This window comes from Astatotilapia calliptera, chromosome 20 (genome assembly GCF_900246225.1).
Source record: "Astatotilapia calliptera chromosome 20, fAstCal1.2, whole genome shotgun sequence".
Lineage (NCBI taxonomy): Eukaryota > Metazoa > Chordata > Actinopteri > Cichliformes > Cichlidae > Astatotilapia > Astatotilapia calliptera.
The window spans coordinates 25,259,647-25,278,860 of NC_039321.1; the positions used below are offsets into that span (position 1 = coordinate 25,259,647).

General features: G+C 41.1%; 1 protein-coding gene across 8 annotated transcripts in view; it reads right to left on the bottom strand.

Moving 5' to 3' along the window:
- The window catches only part of LOC113013014 (forkhead box protein J3-like), a 69,452-nt gene that overhangs the window by 24,383 nt on the left and 25,855 nt on the right, over positions 1-19,214 (bottom strand). For all 8 annotated transcript variants that reach the window (XM_026153535.1, XM_026153530.1, XM_026153532.1 and 5 more), the window contains 2 exons: positions 12,267-12,341; positions 6,316-6,399 (listed from right to left, as the gene is read on the bottom strand). In XM_026153535.1, coding sequence (XP_026009320.1) covers positions 6,316-6,399; positions 12,267-12,341 — 159 coding nt within the window. The remainder of the gene's footprint in view (positions 1-6,315; positions 6,400-12,266; positions 12,342-19,214) is intronic.

The following is a 19,214-nucleotide window of genomic DNA, read 5'->3' on the forward strand; positions in this document are numbered from 1 at the left end:
ACAAGGTCTTTTTATAAAATCCGTGATGCGTATGATGTCTTTTCTGAAGTCTCCGCATTTATTCTACAGTGATTCCCTCTCATCTGTGGCCAGATTCCAGCTGTTTTTATTGATTTGGCTATAACTTCCACAATAAGCCCAGTAAACTGATTCAAATCAGTGATTTAGTACACTCTGGGGAGATTGATCACATTTACAGGAAACGGGCTAAAAACAGTAACGTAGCAAACCCTGCTTTTCATGTTTCCTTAAAACTTTAATGTGGCGACTATTACAAGACATAAAAACCACTGTGCAGCAAATACATCACTGATTGCCTGATATCCCCCTGCATAAAGTTTGAATACACCTAATTCATCGTATTCTATTCTATTATAATTGTGCTATAGAATAAAAGGCTAGGAATATAAAATAAAAGCAGCAATGTCAGTGAACCTTGTTGGTTGGCTGGGGAATTTTAAGGTGTGGTGGGCAACATGTTTTTGGTGTCACCGGGCAAAAAAAGAAAGCTACATCAACCTTGCAGCATTGTAAGTGAAGGGAATTTCTGCAAATACTCTTTATTAAGCTTTAGAAAATCTTGCACCCACAAGAGACTTTGGCTAATCGTGCATTTTCTGACCAGAAAAGGTAAGTAGTCTTAAGAGCAAAAAAAAAACAAAAAAAAAAACAAAACAGAAAAACGTCCAGCGTTGGTGCAATGGGTTTGAATTCCCTATGAAGCCAAAAGTCAGCCCTGGCTTATCTCTAGCCTGTGTTCATCTTTTGAAAGGGGGTTATAACAGAGAATGGAAAACTGCAGGAGGAAAGCAACTTTTTAAGGTGGAGATATGTGAAGCATTCTTTAACACTAAAGATGCAGGTTGTACCCCTTTCAGGTTCACCACACGTTACACTGTGTTGTGGCAGGTACAGTACTGAGCAAAGGCTTTGAGCTTTTTGTCATTTTTTAAAGTGGTCTTAAACAACAGTTCTCTAAGCTTTCTGAAGGTATTTCAAAGTTTCTTTCTTTGGCCCCTGGCTGCTTTTTCACTCACTGACCAATGAATCACTTAAACACAAAAAAGGCATAAAATAATATTTTTTTCACCAACAAGGTGATTCCCAAAGAGCTATTAGCTGAAATCTTGGCATTGTATGTCGTGCAATTACAAAACTGAGGAAACTGGATATAAAGCTGTTCATCTGAAAGCAGCAACTCTATGCTTTTTCAGTGATATTAGCGTCTCTCTCCTTTCTCAACCAATCTTCGTCTTCGCTGGGCTGCTGCGACATCGTGCCTGTGATTACCGTAATGACTCTAATATCAATGCAAAATGCTGCTTTTAGGAAATGCTGGAATTCTTTCAATTGAGCAAATAGTTCAGGAGTTACGGGAGATACAGATGTTGAAAAAACATTGCAGAATACCAGTCTGATCCCAGCAACAGGTTAGGTTTTCTTTAGGTTAAACTGATGACAACAGGTGATGGATCCAAATAGAAGGAGGTCAGCAGACAGGTACAACAGGTAAAAGAGTCACCTGTAAAGCACTGTGGAGGCTCTGTCAAGGTTCAGGTTTGCCTTTCAGCCAGTGGTGTTGGGGATCTTGTCTAGTCTTCAATTGTTCCTGAAGACTACTTAAAGAAACTATAAGAAAGCTTGTCTAAGAGACTTTAGACTGTGTTGAAGAATAAAGGTGGTCATACAAAACTGTACAATTGTACAAACTCTGTTTTTGCCTTATTAAAGATTACTCTTACTTACATCTTGATTAAACGTGTAAGTAAGGCTACGTCCACACTAGCCCGGATGGATTTGAAAACTGTGTTTTCATTGGGGAAACGGCCGAAAACGCTTATGTTCCAGCACTGCGCATGTGTGAAACGCAAGAAGATTCGACCTGCCTCATTTCTGTCTGCTGTTTATTTACTTTCCGGCTCTTTGAAACGTCGCGGCAAAGGGTTGAGGAAAAGCACCGAGTTTTTTAAATGGACTAACAATGAGGTGGAGTTGATGCTGCGAGTAACACAAAAGTACAAAGTTGCAAAAGCGAGTGAGAGTTAAAGAATGTGAAGAAAAGCTATCTGGAGCATGTACAGACTGATATTAATCTTTAATAGGGCTGTCCAAACTGAGAGCAAACAAAACAATTGTTTGTATAATGCCCTCCGCTTTCTTAGTTTAATTGGTCACATGACTGCATCATATGACTAACATGCGTCATCGTTTTAGAAAGTTGGCATTTTTGCAGTCCACACTGCGGCGCGAAAGCACCATTTCCAAATGTACGCATTTTCAAGATCGTTTTAAATATTAGTATAAAGGGGTGCACTAATATTTTTTTTAAACAGTAGAGTCTCGCCTTCTAGTTATTATGCAGAAATCATTCGTGGATGCTCTCCGCTGATTGAAAATGTCCAGAGGAGTTTGAAAACGAGGACGGAAATGAAATGTGACAAAGGTTATGAGAAATCTAAGTGTGCTGCAAGTTCATGATTCTTCACTGAGCCTCCTGAATCACCATCACGCCCCAGGCTCACACTGTGTGAACTAGTCGAGGCGCGCTTCATTTAAATTGCGGGACACTTAAACAGCCTGGAAAGTGGACACATCACTTGCACTTGATAAGATGAATCAAGCCATCCTCATGCATTATTCACGTACCTATAATGCATTCAGCAGCAGTTCATTTTCTGCTGCTGTCCTCACAAAGCGCTAAAGTAGGGTTAACTGAGTGTGAGGACGTGAGGAACTATTCAAAGATCGATGAGGGGCTAAATTGATGCCTGCCAAATGAAGAAGAAAAAAAAAGAGAGAGAGAGAGAGAGAGAGAGAAAAAAACAACAACAACAAAAAAAGAAACCCGGGGAAGATGTTTTTTTTCTCCTTGTCTGACTCCTTTCAGGGTTCAAGACAGCTTGCCTGCCTTTCCAAACTGCTTACAGTAAGAGGATTGGTTGGTAACAATGCAATCTTTAATTTATGATAAACTCCCAGCTAAACGGGTTGTCGGTTCCCTGGTGGAGGCACTTAAAAAGAAGACAAGAGAGAGGTGAAGAGAGGCAGGAGGAAGGCTTGTGGAGGAAGAGCAGAATAGAAGAATAGGCAGGGAGATAATTGAGTGGTGACAGACGGGCAGACAGACAGACAGGCAAACAGAGAAGCATCTACCAGAAATGAAAGAGAGTGATTATGCTTAAGGGCACTGGAGACACAGGTACTAAACTACGTGTACACTTGCCTGTCTACACATTTATACAATGCATTTATGCGGTTGACGTTTAGCCCTTCCTGCCAACTTAAAATATTTGACTGTGTAACCGAGGTGCAACAAAATCCCAGTTAACACACAAGATGTATTTAGCCCACCTTTCTTTCTTTTTCTTTTTTTCAGATGGTAATGCCGCCATAAATCTTAGCACTTAAAACCTCCCTGTTTCTCCTTAGCCCATGTGACAGCCCACAGTGTGTCTGCCAGCAGTGCAAGTGAGGCGTAAGAAAAGGGGTCAAAGGGCCCATCCATGTAAGACGAGATGACAAGGCTCTGAATTAATTAATGTTTGTAATAAAAAAAAAAATCGTTGGTGAAGAAAATATGTCTAACGGCAGCCCCGGGGCCTTCTGTGGTAATTAACTGGAACACAAGCCTAGAACACTTTCCCTCCTCCCTCCTCTCCCACTTACTCCTCTTACCTCTTTTTCCTTCCCTTAAACTTGACTGTTTCTTCTCGCTACCTTGATGTCTTTTTCCTGCTTTCCGCAACCTTCCTTTCACGCCTCCTTTCTGCTCTTCCCCTCTCTTGTACCTCCCCAACCCTTTCCGTCTCTTTTGCCTCGATTCTTTCTCCAATGAGCGACACCTTACAGTGATTGTGCACTTTGTCGCGCTGCGCCTGTCAGAATTCCCCAGAGAGGAAGATGGCTAAAGCAGAAATGCAGACGGACGAAGCGAAAGATAATGATCAAGATGCGCCAACAGTCAGAGACTGGCTGGATGAGAAAGGGAGGCGGATGATCGTGATAAAAGACGCGTATTTTCTTTAATGCAACATTCAGAGGATCATCTGCTTAATACAATATATACCTGCACACTGGAGGTACACCTCACCCCTGTGAAATAGACTTTGGGAGATCTTCTGCTTGGTCCACTACACCAACTGATTACACTAATTGGTGGCCTCATTCTGGCTTCGGGGAGAAGTAATGCCATGTTATCCAGAGCCTAGTAATGATATTGCATGTCACCAGATCTCATATCACTGAACTGAAGCCATTTAAATGTTTTATTTTGTATTCGTTTGTGACTGACTACAAGTCTTTGTGTCATACGGCAGCAGTTTTAGTACGCATCCCTTTGCCAGGGGAGCACAGTTCATTTAAGCCGCTGAGGTAATAATCAGAGAGGAATTCAATCTGTTTAATGTGCTGAATACTGAATCTGAACCGTATTAAAATTTTGGCCATTAACCGCCGACACTAGTTTATGAGCGTGCTAATCAGCCGCTAAGAAAACAGACATCGAAATGCACGCCATACTGTAGTCAGAGTCAGGAAAAAAACAAAAAACAGAGAGATGATGGCAGACAGTGGTGAAAGCAGACTTGAAATACACGATGGAGCTCACTCCGCACTGCTTTTGTATTCACATCCCCAGGTTAATGACTGCACACCAGCCGCATTCTGCCAAGTTGATGCAGGGTTACATATATTTATAGCCTCAGCTGCTGTCAATCAATTTCCCAAAACCAATTTTCATTCCTGCTTCTGTATTCTCACATCTATCTGGTAGCTTGTTCCTGCTGCTTTTATGGCATCTTGAAAATTGCTAACCCCAAAGCCTGTGGGATTAACCTGGATGAATATGAGGATGAATATCAAAAAGTTGTTTAATTGCAACCATAGGTTCTGGTTCTGTTACAAAGAAGGCACGCGCGCCGGTGATCGGGCATTCTCCTGCACTAGAGCGCAGTAATAAGTTCGTCAATAACAATCGAGCAGTGCACAGCAAGAATAACCCACAGAGGAAAAAAACAAAACAAAAAGCGGATAAAGTTTGGTACTTTGTGGCTTTAAAATGTAATAATTACACAAAAGAAAGTGTGTTTTTTCCTACATTGCTGCGGCATCGAATATGCTGCTCATGCTGTGCCTCTTGTGTAGACAAGGTGTTACACCGTGTCCACTCAGCAGCTTCAGCCCTCCATCTGTGAGTAGACACGAGGCGTTCGAGCACAGCGCACAATCACTGTAGTTATGAGCAGCAGAAAGAAGAAAATTGACTTGAAGGGTAAAAAGATACTTTGGGCTGCATTTAGGAGGAGGTAAAGCAAGCGATGGCAAGATAATCCACATCTTTTGGTCTCTGAGGTACTGTGCAGTGATTTATGGTCACCAGATGTTGAAGCCTGCTGCCTGCGATGATCCCCTGGCCTTTGAGTGAGATGTGGTTTTGAGAGAAATATCTGAAGTAGAACTTGATGGTCTGGCACAATATGGCTGTATTTGACATTTGGTAATCTCCTATCACGTGGTCCACACGATACCTGACAGCCAACACTGACATGCTTTTTTGTGCAAATAAGCTAATGTTAGCTTCCTAACAAGCTAAAGAGACGTCAATTCTCACAGAGCTACTAGTACCGCTGAGGGCTCTTACACTCATCTTTCAGGGGAGGTTTAAAGGTACATTATTGGACTGCTAGTCTGTCCATGCATCATTATAACATGGGAACAGGAGAAAGACTGCAAACCTGTTCACACATTTCTGTAGCACCTCATTTGTATTGGGAAGCTTTTTCAAATGCCTTGTTTTTCCTGTTCATATAATTCTCTTTTCAGACATTTTACAACAATGCTCGAATCATCAGCAAAATCCCATTTTTCTTCTCCTCTGATGATGTCTAACTTTGATATTAGCACCTTAAAGGGGTCACAGGTTTGAGAATATGGAATGAAATAAATCCTTAGAGAAGTCATTTCGTACGACTTTTAAAACAACAAGCGAAACAACAACAACAGAAACACTGGCATCCAGCTGTTCCCTCAGCCTCCTAGTAGATGCACCTATGGTATGATTTGAAAAATCTTTAGCGATTTATTGTCTTCACAAGATTTCCAGAAAACTTTATTTCTGATCTTGATCTAGATGTCACTGAGACTTTTAGCAGATGCACCTAAAGCATCAATTTCCAAATTCTGTCACCTCATTCTCAAAGTATTACATTTACAAAGCTGCACGCCGACCACCCACCCATCTGTCTGGCGGAGTGACAACAATACCCCATCAGCCTTTTGTGGGTAAAACAGGATTATACAAACTACTTGTGTACTTACTCGTTCTCCAGAGCGTGGTCTCTTCTTTGGCCTGCTGGGTACCGTGTCTTCTTTAGGATTGGTGTCTATGGCCCAGTAGGAACCCTGAATATTAACATCAGTAAAACAAACATTAGAAACATATTTGATGGAAGGTTTTTTTTTGGTGTGTTTTTCTCCAGTGGTTTGGTTGCTTTGTAGGTTTGTCCAAAGCTTCAAACTTTGTCTTGAGTGCCCCTCCCTGAGTTTGGGTTTTTTCGGTGAGTTTTCCCTTCCCACTGTTGCCAAAGTGCTTGCTCATAAGGCAGGGGTGTCCAAGCTGTGTTGGATCAAGGACACATCCAGGTTTTAGATGTGTCCTTGATCCAACACAGCTGATTTAAATGGCTAAATTACCACACACACACATTCACACACTGGTGATGGCAAGCTGGCATTGTAGCCACAGCCACCCTGGGGCGCACTGACAGAGGCGAGGCTGCTGGACACTGGCGCCTCTGACCACCACCAGTAGGCAATGGGTGAAGTGTCTTGCCCAAGGACACAATGACCGAACCGGCAACCTTCCGATTACAAGGCGAACTCCCAACTCTTGAGCCACGATCGCCCTTCAATGGACTAATCATTTGATTCAGGTGTGTTGACCCAGGGTGATATGTAAAACCTGCAGGACACCGGCCCTTGAGGCCTGGAGTTGGACACCCCTGTCATAAGGGGTCATCTAATTACTGGGGTTTTCTTTGGATTAGTAAAGAGTCTTTACCTTATACAATATAAAGCACCTTCAGGCTGCTGTTGTTATGATTTTGTGCTATATAAATAGAATGGATTGGCAGCACTCTGTAACCTTACATGGTCTGCCACTTCCTGTAGTTCCTAAATTCTTCAACACCAGTTACAGTTAGTGGTAGAATATCTAGGAGGCAGTCAATTGAAACTGACTTCTTGCAATGGTGGTAGCTATCACAGTACCACACTTGAATTCTGTGAGCTTTTTTAGAACAGCATTCTTCATTCACAAAGGCTTTTAAATGCAGACTACATGGCTAGGTGCTTGATTTTATGCACCAGTGGCAAAGAAAGTGAAACCTCTTCAACTGAAGGATTAAGAGATCCAGACCAATGCTTTTGATCATATACTAGTGGCCAAAAGTATTATATTAATGCTATATTCTACATGCTTATAAAACAGAATGGGATAGCTGAGAATCCGGCTTACAGAGAAAATAACATTAGTGATTAATTTATACATAAACATCCCATCATAAGTTATGTAGTCAGTACAAGCAGCAACAAATATAGCCCTAATTATAGGGCTGTGCGATATGACCAAAATCTCATATCCCAATATAAGAATTCTATCATCCGATAACGATATAAATCACAAAAATGTAACATTTTCTGTAAATTCTGTGAATCTCGGGCAGCTCGTCATGCGGGAAGTGTTTCCAGCTGGGCGTCATGTACCTGGAATCGAGTGTTTTAACCAATGCATGAAACGATACATTTTTAGACATAAGTTGTAAAGGCCGCCGTTTTCTCTGTGAGTATTTATTACACGGCGTGCTGCGGGGAAAAGCCTGTTCTAATGTTTGAGTCTAAGGTTTATTTTTTAGCACCTGGCGGCTCTTTTTTACTTCTCATCCCTAAATAATCTGCTCTTTCACGTGATTCAGTTTATTTTGAAAAGTCTCAACAGGATATTGAGCTTTATTGTGAAAGGTTTATGTGGAACATAAACAAGCGAACACGCAATGTTGTTACCGTCGTTGTTGCTAACCACGGGCCTGGGGCCCGTTCTTCGTACCTCGCTAAGTAGGTTAGCCGGATTAGATTGTTGACGATTTCGCGTGATCCTGGATCAGTCGGTTCCCCGAAGCTCATCCGGGACTTGCTGTCATAGCAACAGAGCCGTAAGCGTAAACCTGCTCGGGAGCAGGTTTACTTTATGTAAACAGGATTAGATCGCGGCCACGCAGGTATGTCCGCTTCATGTATACGAAAGCAACAGCGATATTCCACCACTGTTTCACCATAAATAAATAACATCAATGTAACTAAAGACAATGCAGCACTTGATCCTTTTATTGATTTCACACAGATACATACAGGTCATTCCCTAAAAAAGGGAAATGTACTATTAACATTCTATTACATGTATGTGATTATTACAGATGTAATTCATATTTCAGAGTAGTAATTGTAAATTACTTCGTGTAATCAAGATGAGAGACCACGGCTATAAAAGCGAAGGTGGATTTGGGAAGCCTGTCGCAGCCATGTCCTGTCCGTTTACGCGAGCAACCCATTGCGGAAGGTGCAAGATTGATAAGGAGAGTCCTCAGAATTCAGCGTATATTGCGGGACAGACAGGATCCTTTAGCTCAGCGCGACAGTGTGCTCATAGAGAGATATCGATTTTCCCGTGAGGGTATTATTCACTTAACCAACTTGTTGACGAGGGGGTGCAGGACCACCACCTGTCTTTTTTTTGCTCTGCCCTTTTCTTGGTTGCTGTTATGAACAAACAAACAGAGTATTCCAGGGTCTCTTTCCAAGAGACGACAAGCAATATAAGTGATAAATATTACCATTCTGTAGAATATTCTTATATTTCACTTTTACTTGTTCCCATGTTCTAGTGGGTCCTGTCGTGGCTCTAATGTGAAAGGGGATATAATATAATATAATGTAATATAATATTGGATAATATGGTCTGATATGATAAATCTACCCTACCGCCTACTGGTGTTGGCCAGAGGGGCCGATGGCGCAATATGGCAGCCTGGCTTCTGTCAGTCTGCCCCAGGGCAGCTGTGGCTACAACCGTAGCTGCCTCCACCAGTGTGTGAATGTGAGAGTGAATGAATAGTGGCATTGTAAAGCGCTTTGGGTGCCTTGAAAAGCGCTATATAAATCCACTCCATTATTATTGTTATTATTGAATTACTTACGAGTTTAATTTGTCAGCAACTTTCTGCCAGCCCTCTCTCCTTGCTTTTGCAGCCTTTGCAGTGTTCCCTTGCGTTTTAATTAAACTCTGAAACCCCTGAAATCCCTCACTCAAGAGTTCTTGCTCTGCTGCCGAAAAATACCGAGCGCGCTCCTTCGACATTTTCACCGACCAATCAAAGGGTTGCCGATCAATGTTTCTACTATCGATGCGTAGCCCCTGTTGGGCCACCCAGTGATCTCACATTACTTCATCCAGCTATACTAATCGTCAACAACAGGTGTGTTCGGGGAACCGGAATAGCGAGCTCAGAGTTAGCGCGATGATTTGGTCTTGGATGTAGTAAGCGACGTACGAAGCACAGGGCCCACAACGCATAAAAACAGGCGCTTGTCCGTCTGTAGTGTGGTTATATAAAACATAAGAGAAAGAGAGAACTTAAAGAAATTAATATAGCCACTACAGTGACCATCAAAGCGATGAAAAAATATTGCCCTAAACAGCTTATTTTGCGACACCACGAAACAAACGATAGCGTAAAATGAAACGATAGACGTTTTTATATTGTTATCCGATATATCGTTATATCGAACAGCTCTACCTAATTATGCTGAATTACTGATCATAGAGCAAACCCCTCCATCAATAAGCCAAATATTGAAAAATACCTACAATTTCACAGATGTGGCTACAAAATCAGTTTTAAATCTTGGTAAATATGACTGGTTAATACACTTTTTATTGTTTAAGCAACTTTTTAGAACTTTTCCTGCAGGCTTTAGATATCACCTTGGGTCAACACACCTGAATCAAATGACTAGTTCATCACCAGGCCTCTGGAGAACTTCAAGACATGTTGAGCAGGTAATTTAGCCATTTAAATCAGCTGTGTTGGATCAAGGACACATTTAAATCCTGCAGGACACAGGCTCCTGAGGCCTGGAGTCCCCCTGCTTTAGACTAACAACCTAGCCAACAAGTGTTTGATGTTCAAACCAAAGTGAACTCTAGTTTTAAGATTTTGGCTCAAAAACATTTGAACTGCTGCTGCAGGCCAAGATATTTTATTATGAATTTGAAATCTTTATATTGTTCTGATAATTAACTCTGTAAAGTCTAAACCATGAAATATTTTCAAGAAAATTATAATTTTTTTAAACTGAAATTTACTGCTCACAGTTAATCTTACAAACAAAACATTTAAGGGGGTTAGTCTTAATAAAACATCACACTGATGATAGAGAAGTCTCAAAAACTCATGGATTAAATATGATCCACTCGCCACTATTTACACCTATTTTTTCCCCAAACTGTTTTAGATTATGTTAGATTTCAAAAACACAATGTCTTACAAAATAAATCAGGATTTATTTCTCTGAATCTATTAGTTGCTTCTTCTTTATTACTTCTACAAAATAAGGCTGGCAGTAAGTGTCACTAAATAAAAAGTAAGTGCTGTGAGATGGCCGCATCCACAGTATCCAAAAGCATCAACTTATCTGTTATTCTTCCAGTATCAAATTAGTTTTCTCTAGGTTTAGTTCTCCAGTGGTGCACGTTTCTGCATCCTTTCCCCAGAAAATCCACCGAAATCCTTTTGATACATAATGTTAAAACACAGCAGTCTCCAAAATAAACAGATACAATAAGAGAAGAGGAAATCAATTGCTTTTAGCTCCTAGATTTCCTTCCGGTATTAATTTTTTTCCCAGCCTTTCATTTTGCCTCTTCCCTCCCAAGGAGGTCCAAAGCTGCAGACTGAATTCAGGAGGTTCATCTAGGCCACACATGCACACAGCTCAACTCTCAACATCTATCTCCCCCCCACCTCTCATATTCTTTCCTCTTCTCCTCCCCCTGTCTCTCAGTCCCACATCACTGAACAGTACACAGCCAATTAACGTTAGCACATGCATGATTTAGCTTCTCCTCTCTCTCTGTGGCTTCAAACAGAGCATGTACATTCAGCTTCTCCACACACACACACACACGCACACAGCTGACCTCCCACCCCACCACCACTACGCCGAGGTATCGACCACTTCGATCCACGGTGTGAATTAAGGTGCTGGTCAGGTCCAAGTCAGGCTAATCGGGGGGGGGGGGCCCTCTCTTTGTGTCTTTGCAGACTATAGGCCTCCACTCAAGCCCAAGGATTTTGTTTGAATTATTTAAACCTTCTTCCCCCTAATTCATTTTTCAATGGCTCCAAAATCCCCGCAGCCGGGAGAAACTCTCCGCTCCCCCAACCCCACCTCAACCGTACCCCCCTAAACAAAACGAGCAGAGTTTTTAAGAGCTCATTGAAAAGTTTGGCTCCTCAGTTTTGTGTAAAAGTGGCGGATCGCCTCTAACATTAACCTTGTGACGAGTTTGAGCTTGTATTAAAAATATGGCATAAGGACAGGGTTCAGTGATCAGCTGCAATTATACACTTTCCCCATCTGAGCATGTCCTTCGATCTCAGCACAACCAAGCACTTGACAAATTGTTGTTATCAAACTGGAGTTGCTGAAGTGGCCGTGGCAACGCTGCTTCCTAACCACAGCAGCAGCAGCAGGAGTGAAACATATCTAAAGCTTCCTCTGATTGTGTCTGCGAGATACAGAGAGAAGCAGTTCTAATAAAGCATAACAGATGCATGGAAGGCCTTGCATCTGAGGGAGAGTACCTACATATACTTATTATTCATTACTCCCTGTACCACATTATTACTTGGCAGAATCAATATCGTAGGAGCCACAGAAAACAGAGAAAGCAGCATTAGGCATTCAGCACAGCCGGTTATGGAGTTACAAATTGCTTTTAACCGCAGACACTGTGTGTGTGTGTGACAAAGAAGCAGAGCAAGTGAGCACTTAAGCACAAGTGTGTTCACACATGTGGCACGAGTGCTACTAAACACGTCAAAAGTCGCCACGTACTTGCAAAGCCTGCTGAAACCCACTCGACATTTTCGCCGTACGCCGCCCAGCTTTCTTTTTTTTAAGTCGCACAATAAGGTTGAGAAAATACTTACTTTTCCAGGGTCGTCTTTGGAGCGAGGCACTTTGAGAAAACACTTGTTCAAGGACAAGTTGTGTCGTATAGAATTCTGCAGAGGGAAAGAAAAAAAGGAAGAAAAGAAGAGAAAAAGAAGAGAATATTATGAAGTAGTAACAAAGTGGCATCACTTTTACACGTTTTCTTTAAATAAGCAAACTGTAATATGCTGACTATATTACAGTTACTTTCTGAATCTGCTTTCATTCTACAGTAAGGACTGGAGAATATGAGAAAAGTCTGAATTGTGTGATAACATTAATAGTAATGACGGTTACACATTTGCTCCACAGTTCCTATTATTTTTCTTTCTTTTTCTTTTACATATACCCACACGAAGACGCATCAATATGCACAGATAGATAAACAGAGAAATAAAACGTATGCTTTTTAAACATGCTCTTATTGAACAAGGATAAATGTCTGCTGCGTTATGCAGCATCTTTAGTGAAATATCTGCTGTATGTTGGCTTTGCATTAAGGATGAAACACCATTTATCAGCCAGCCTTATTCATTAGTGTCCACTGCAACAGAAGCTTTTATCTTTTTCCAGCCTTTGTCAAGACTGTTGGAAACCAATGCAAAACCATTATGGGACCTTGCCATGTCCTTCATCTCCTTCCAAAGTACAAGTTTTTCTTCACTCAGATTAGAATCTGGTCTTACTATCTTTAGCTTGGGTTTCACTCGGCTCTGGCTCCAGAACCTCGGTCTCGACATTAGCGAAGGCCTTCAAAAGGAGTCCTCTGCTTTCTACTCCGTACCGTGTCGAATAAAAACAGACACTACGGGTCACGGTTAGACAAGAGTGAAATGCGGGTGCAGATGCAGACGACTCCATTGATTAAAGCCGAAGCGTACCAGACGCTCCTGAAACTGATGATTGAAAACAGGAGGCTGGAGCGCATTTCAGTGAAGATAGGGAGCGAGACAGAGGGATGCTAGGGCAATGATTCGCCATGACCGTGGGGTGGGTGATAATGTCAGTGGTTGTGCGTTTGATGTGCTACAGGGTTGGATTTGTTTTTTTGAATATGTCAAGAGGCTGTGTTCAGAGTAAAACTGGAGGGAGGAGGAGGAGTTTAAGCTGGGCTTAATGAAAACTCACATTTTTGTACACGTTCGGTTTTAGCCATAAAGACGAGAAGATCATATTTCTTAAATTTATAACAATCCCTATTGTTTATGTGTGTATTTGTGTGTGTGTGTTGTGAGGGTAGGAAAAGGAAAAGAAAGAGAGAGAGTGAGAGAAACGGGGGGGGGGGCACAACAGCTTATGCTAACCTGACATGAACCTGTTCTCCCTGCAGGCTCCCGTTCTCCACTCATCTGCTGCTGCTAATTAATACCACTGGGGAGGAGGAGGAGAGAAGACAGAGGGATGGGAGGAATTTCTCGTCTCCTTCTCTCGGGTTCGTACTGCTCAGCAGCAGCTTTGTTTCTCTTACAGAAAAAGAAAAACACCTTCTCTCTCTCTCTCTCTCTCGCTTTCTGTCTCCAGTATACCATTACAGCCTAGTCCACCTCTGCCTCCCCTCGATCTCTGCTGAAGAAGAAATGCTCGAGCAGGTTTTGGCTTCTCTGCTTAGCGGGTCACTGGCTGCTTGTGGCCGTCCATCAAGGAAATATGTGGCAGTCGGGAGATGAAAAAAGGCAAGGAGGACTGCCACCAGCTACCACACTACGGTAACCATCTGTTCCAAAAACTTTCCTGCAGTTGGTGGCGGTAGATCATTAACACAGAGTCCCGTCACTTCAGGAGCTAGCCCATCTAACTTTGCTAACCTCTACCTGTTATTTGTTTATTCACACACTATATTTTATGACTCAAGCAATTTTTGGAACATCTGTGCACTACTTGCTATGTCTGCACAACCCCATCTATTTCAGACTTTGTACACTCTGGCAAATTTCACTTTTGGGGCATGTGTGTCCGTTGCTGGGCCCGCATGGTTGCACTGTGGCTTTTAAAGCCTTTGTACAGCCCTGGATTTGTTCCTGTCATTTAGCTAACTAAAAAAATCTTCCAGTGTGGAATAATGATAAGTCGGCCCCTTTCAGTAAATGGAGAATTTACTGTAATATTTTTCAGATGGTTTGGAGCACGGGAGTTTTCTTCCATGTGCGCATTATGATCCACATATCAACAAAAACAGCCCGTAGCCCAAACCAATCAGCATGCGAGGATACAGTTGGATTAGGATAGAATAGATAGAATAAAATGAGCCAAATGCTGAATTTAAAGACTGACATGTACAGTGCTGTTTGAAGCTTGCAAACTTGCACTATACTGTATTGCTTAATTAATTTCATGCCCTTCTTTCTTTTGTGTCTGTGCTGATTGTATGTGAGAGAAGGGTGAAAGGAAAGGAGCGAGAGTGGTGATCCTCTAAGCTTTGCTTATTTTCTAGAGTGCCCAGTAATTACAGATGAGCAAAATATATTTTTTAACTGAATTAAAAATTTTGTGTATAAAACTAGACTACATGACCTTCTAAGCGGTGATACAAAACCAACGTGGTGCTTATGGCGTAATCTTAACTTCTGTATGCTGTCAGCACTCACGGTGATGAGACATTTGCTTAGCGGCATTAAACAAAATATATTTGAGGTTAAATGGTAAAGGTAACAACCAGCAGGTCAGTATTTAATCTTTATATGATTCAAACTATCATTTGGATATGGACATTATATTAAAGTTATATTACATTATATAATAGTTCATATTCAGTGTTAGGTAATGTTGGTGGCTATGGCTCAGGTGGTAGAGTGAGCAGATTGAGCTCCAGCCTTAGCTGAACTTTGCTGAGCTAACTAGCCTTTGGTGCAGCACTCCTCCTCCTCAGTGGGCTCCCCCACCAGTCTTGTTGAGCTGTGCTTGACTTGCAGGTGTGCTTCTACATATTTGATGTAAAGCCGCAGCTGACAAACATTCATTATCGGCCAAGGATACATCTTCATTTCTCTTACACTTGTGTCTCAGTGGAACAATGTCACAAGTTAAGAATGAATACTGAACACTAGTACAAATGCACCTGTGCATGCTGTTGGGAGGTAGAAACAAAAGAAACATAGGAAATATGGTGCAACAGTTACAAATAGCTAATATGAAAAAGTAACAGTTTTTGAGGCTGATTGGACAACAAAGTAACCAGAGTACTCTAATGAGCTCATTTGTAATGCATTTCCCTCCACATTGCTCAGATACCGTGTACATGTATATATTGGTTATTTTCAGCATATAACACAAATATGGTCTAAGACAGAGCTACTGGAAGAACAATGGTATGCTTCACAAAGCAAAAAGCAATGCATTATATAGGAGGTTAAACACACAAGTACAAGAATGCCAGCACTGTAACAAAGCAACAATGTCTGAGAGGTGATATGAGCATAATAGGAAAGGTCTGTGCAGCAGTAGTGATAAAAAAAATGCTATGTGAATTTATATATGCACTTTCCTTGCTGTGGTCACAAAGACGGGAAAAGCGCTATATTAATAAAGCCTATTTAAAAATATTTAAACATCTTTACAGACACCCTCTTTAGTTTTAAGATTAGGCTTAAAAATGTTGTTTTTTATAGTTTGAGCCAGATCAGGTGACCCTGAACCCTCCCTTAGTTACGCTGGAGTAAGCCTAGGCTGCTGAGGTCTTCCCATGTTGCTCTTAGCAAAGTTTCTTCTTCACTCACCTTTTTTCACACTCTATGCATTTAACCATGAGTTATTATTAATCTCTGTTTCCCTTCCACAGTGTCTCTTTTGTCCTGTCTCCCTCTCACCCCTAACCTGTCACGGCAGATGGCTGAGCTCGTTAGGGAGAAAACTTTGGTGCGTCGACGTCCGCGAGCTCTTCCAGGAATGGTGATGATGCTTTCCAGGAAAAGTCGAGAGGCACTGAGTTAGTATGTGTTGATCGCAAACGTAATCAGCTCCAGAGCAGGTAAGGTATTCAGCAGACGTTACCGTGGCGATGCAACAAGGTAAATGAACCACCTTTCCAACATCGAAAACCCAAACTTACCTCATCAAACCCCTAGCAAGGTTCGTCCTGGTTCGTTTAACTTCAAGTGAATGAATTCCCCTAACTTTTATTTACTTCTCAATATGTTTTACTCTTTACTTTCTTCATTTTATCAGCCTTTTCATCACTGTATGGTAATTTTTCTTTATCGAATAGTATGAAGATTTCATTTCAAACATTTAATAGGCTGTTATGAACTCCATGCACACACGCACACGCACGCACACACACACACACACACACACACACACACACACACACACGCACTCTCTCTTAGCCACCCACACGTATGCAAAAGGGCGAATGATACATAAAACAAATTCTGCTTCTTTTCCCTGACGGGATCCTGGATAAAAGAAAGAATAACAAAAAAAATCTAAATATGATTTCTCCACATAGCTCGCTACAAGGACATAAAGATGCTGTGTGTGTTTGTGCGTCTCTTCCTCGGTGTAACAACACACAGAGGAAAACCGTCCTTCATTCTGTGCCTGCTTGTTTGTGTGTCATTTGTGAATACATAGTACATGTGAAAGCCTGCTTTCATAAATGCTAAAGAAATAAAAAGTAATCTTTCACTGAATAATCATTAGCAATAGATGAACTGATTAGCAGTGCTGTGAAGTAAGATAATGAGAGTCACTGCTGTATCTTCCTCCCACACATTCCTTGCCCTGCCTGATTAATTAGCTTTTTTTTGACCAGGCTGAGGCCATGCCATTCCCGCCCAGTAGCTGAAGGATCACAGAGCGTGCGAGTGTGTGCCTGCGTGTTTGTGTGAAATGCAGGCGCTGAATAAGACTACTGGTTGAGTCCCATACCTTTGGCATGAACAAAATTATATACACAACATCGACAACCTCCATTTCAACGGAAGAAAAAAAAATGTCTGTAAACACAGTAAATCAGTGTTTGCTCTCTCCATAAGCAGCAGTCCAGACCAACTAAAGGCATAATAAGTATGTCTGTGGATGCATGTTTTCCATAACTTACCAGTTACTGTGAGTATATTATAATGCACAATTCTGCCATCCAAACTACACGAGAGTTACTTAATAATTATCTAATTACTACGGAGCCCTGAAGTCGCTTGGAGAGTACAGGCTACAGTTTTGATTAAGTTGAATGCACAAGATGCAATATGGCTCCACGATTTAGTTACTTGTCCACACAATATATGCATATAGAGAGAGACTAGCCTTTCTCCCTGAATTATGAAGAAGTCAGCAGGCGCCCGGGCTTTATAACTCATTACTTAAAAGTTAAAAATCCTCTTTCCATCCACAGTAATCTGCTCCAGACTAATTTTAATCAATGCAAGCAGATCACAGTGCAAGACAAACAATACTGATCTCTATTGGTTTTGGTTAAACCTTCCAAACACGCCAGACTGGCATTGTGTCTACACCTGAATGCATGCAAAGCATCTGCCTTCACACAGGTGCTCACAATCAGCATGTAATGCGTTTCATGTTGTGATGGAGAAAGCTTTGTGAGGTGTTTCTAAAGCTGTGAGGAATATTCGGAGAAAAAAATCCGATAGAACGAGACAGAGCACGGAAAGTTTGTTCAGCTGGCCGACATTATTGTCCAATATTAGCCATATAAGGATCGATCTATTAATCTACTGGTATCTGTGCAATAAACGAAAATTCAAAGAGCAAAGAAGGGACGGGAGAAACACCCTCCACTCCAATTATATGAGTGTTGCATAGTCCAGCAGAGGGCAATTTCCTTTTTGGTAACAGAAAAGTCAAGTAGAATGTATAAGAGAAGATAAATAAAAAACACATAACATGTTAGGGAAATCCATACATGCTTCAATTGTCTGTTTAGAAAACAAAATGATTGGCCGATATATCGAACAATAGGCCAATTTCTTTAAATCAGCAAATGTCATTATCAGCATTAAAAATCATATATCAATTGATCTCTGGAACTAGATATTTAGAATAAGATGATAGGAAATTTTGAAAGAAATGTTAAAATGAAATGTACACACATATTATTAAAGAAAATGTGTCTTGTTTTTCTCGCCTTCTGGAAATAACTAATTAAAAATATCAGTAATTTGCTACACAAACCAATTACAGACTTTTCTTAACAACGCTTACTGACTCCACATTAAAAAAAAAAAAAGCCTCTAAAAAGATTTTTACTAGCAGGTTTTTGTTGCTGCTTCCAGGATCACCTGTCATCACTGGAAGAGTCAGTCCAAACCAGCGTTTGGGGAGTGTTTAAAAATGACAGACTTTCTTTCTTTTGATTCCTTTACTGCAAAGACTAACAATTCCCATGGAAAAATTTATGAGGTTGCGCTTCTTAAAGTACAGAGGTGATGAAACTTGACTGGAATATTTTTTTTGTCTACAGTAAATATGCTAACCCAAAAGTGTGCCTCAGTGTCTTTATTTTATTGTTCATATAGTGCTTCCTGGCAATTCTGCCGGTCCAGATTTACAGGCGCTGTACAGTGAAAAGCCACCCCTCATTTCTTTATATTTTACTAGGAAAATGGGAAACTAATGTAGCAAAACATGTGCAAGCATACATAGATATACAATATATAAGGCAACTGAGTTTGTACAACTCTAATGAGCATGAAAATCAGTATTTGATATTTGACCATATTTTTTCTTCAACTCGGATCTCACAGGCAAACGTTTTTCAAGAAAATAGAATAGTCAGGGAGATAAATGAAGTAGACACTGGGAGGCGTGCACACTGACAAAGATTTAAGCCAAAAATTTCCCATTTTAAGTCCATTTCTTGTATAATTTGGCATACCTCAGCCTGTTCTCCCTGATTCCCTTCCTTTAGAACGGCTTCTTGACAGCCATCCTTCCACTGAGACCATTTCTTTAATTTGGTTTCTATGAACAGTAGATGGATCAGCTGA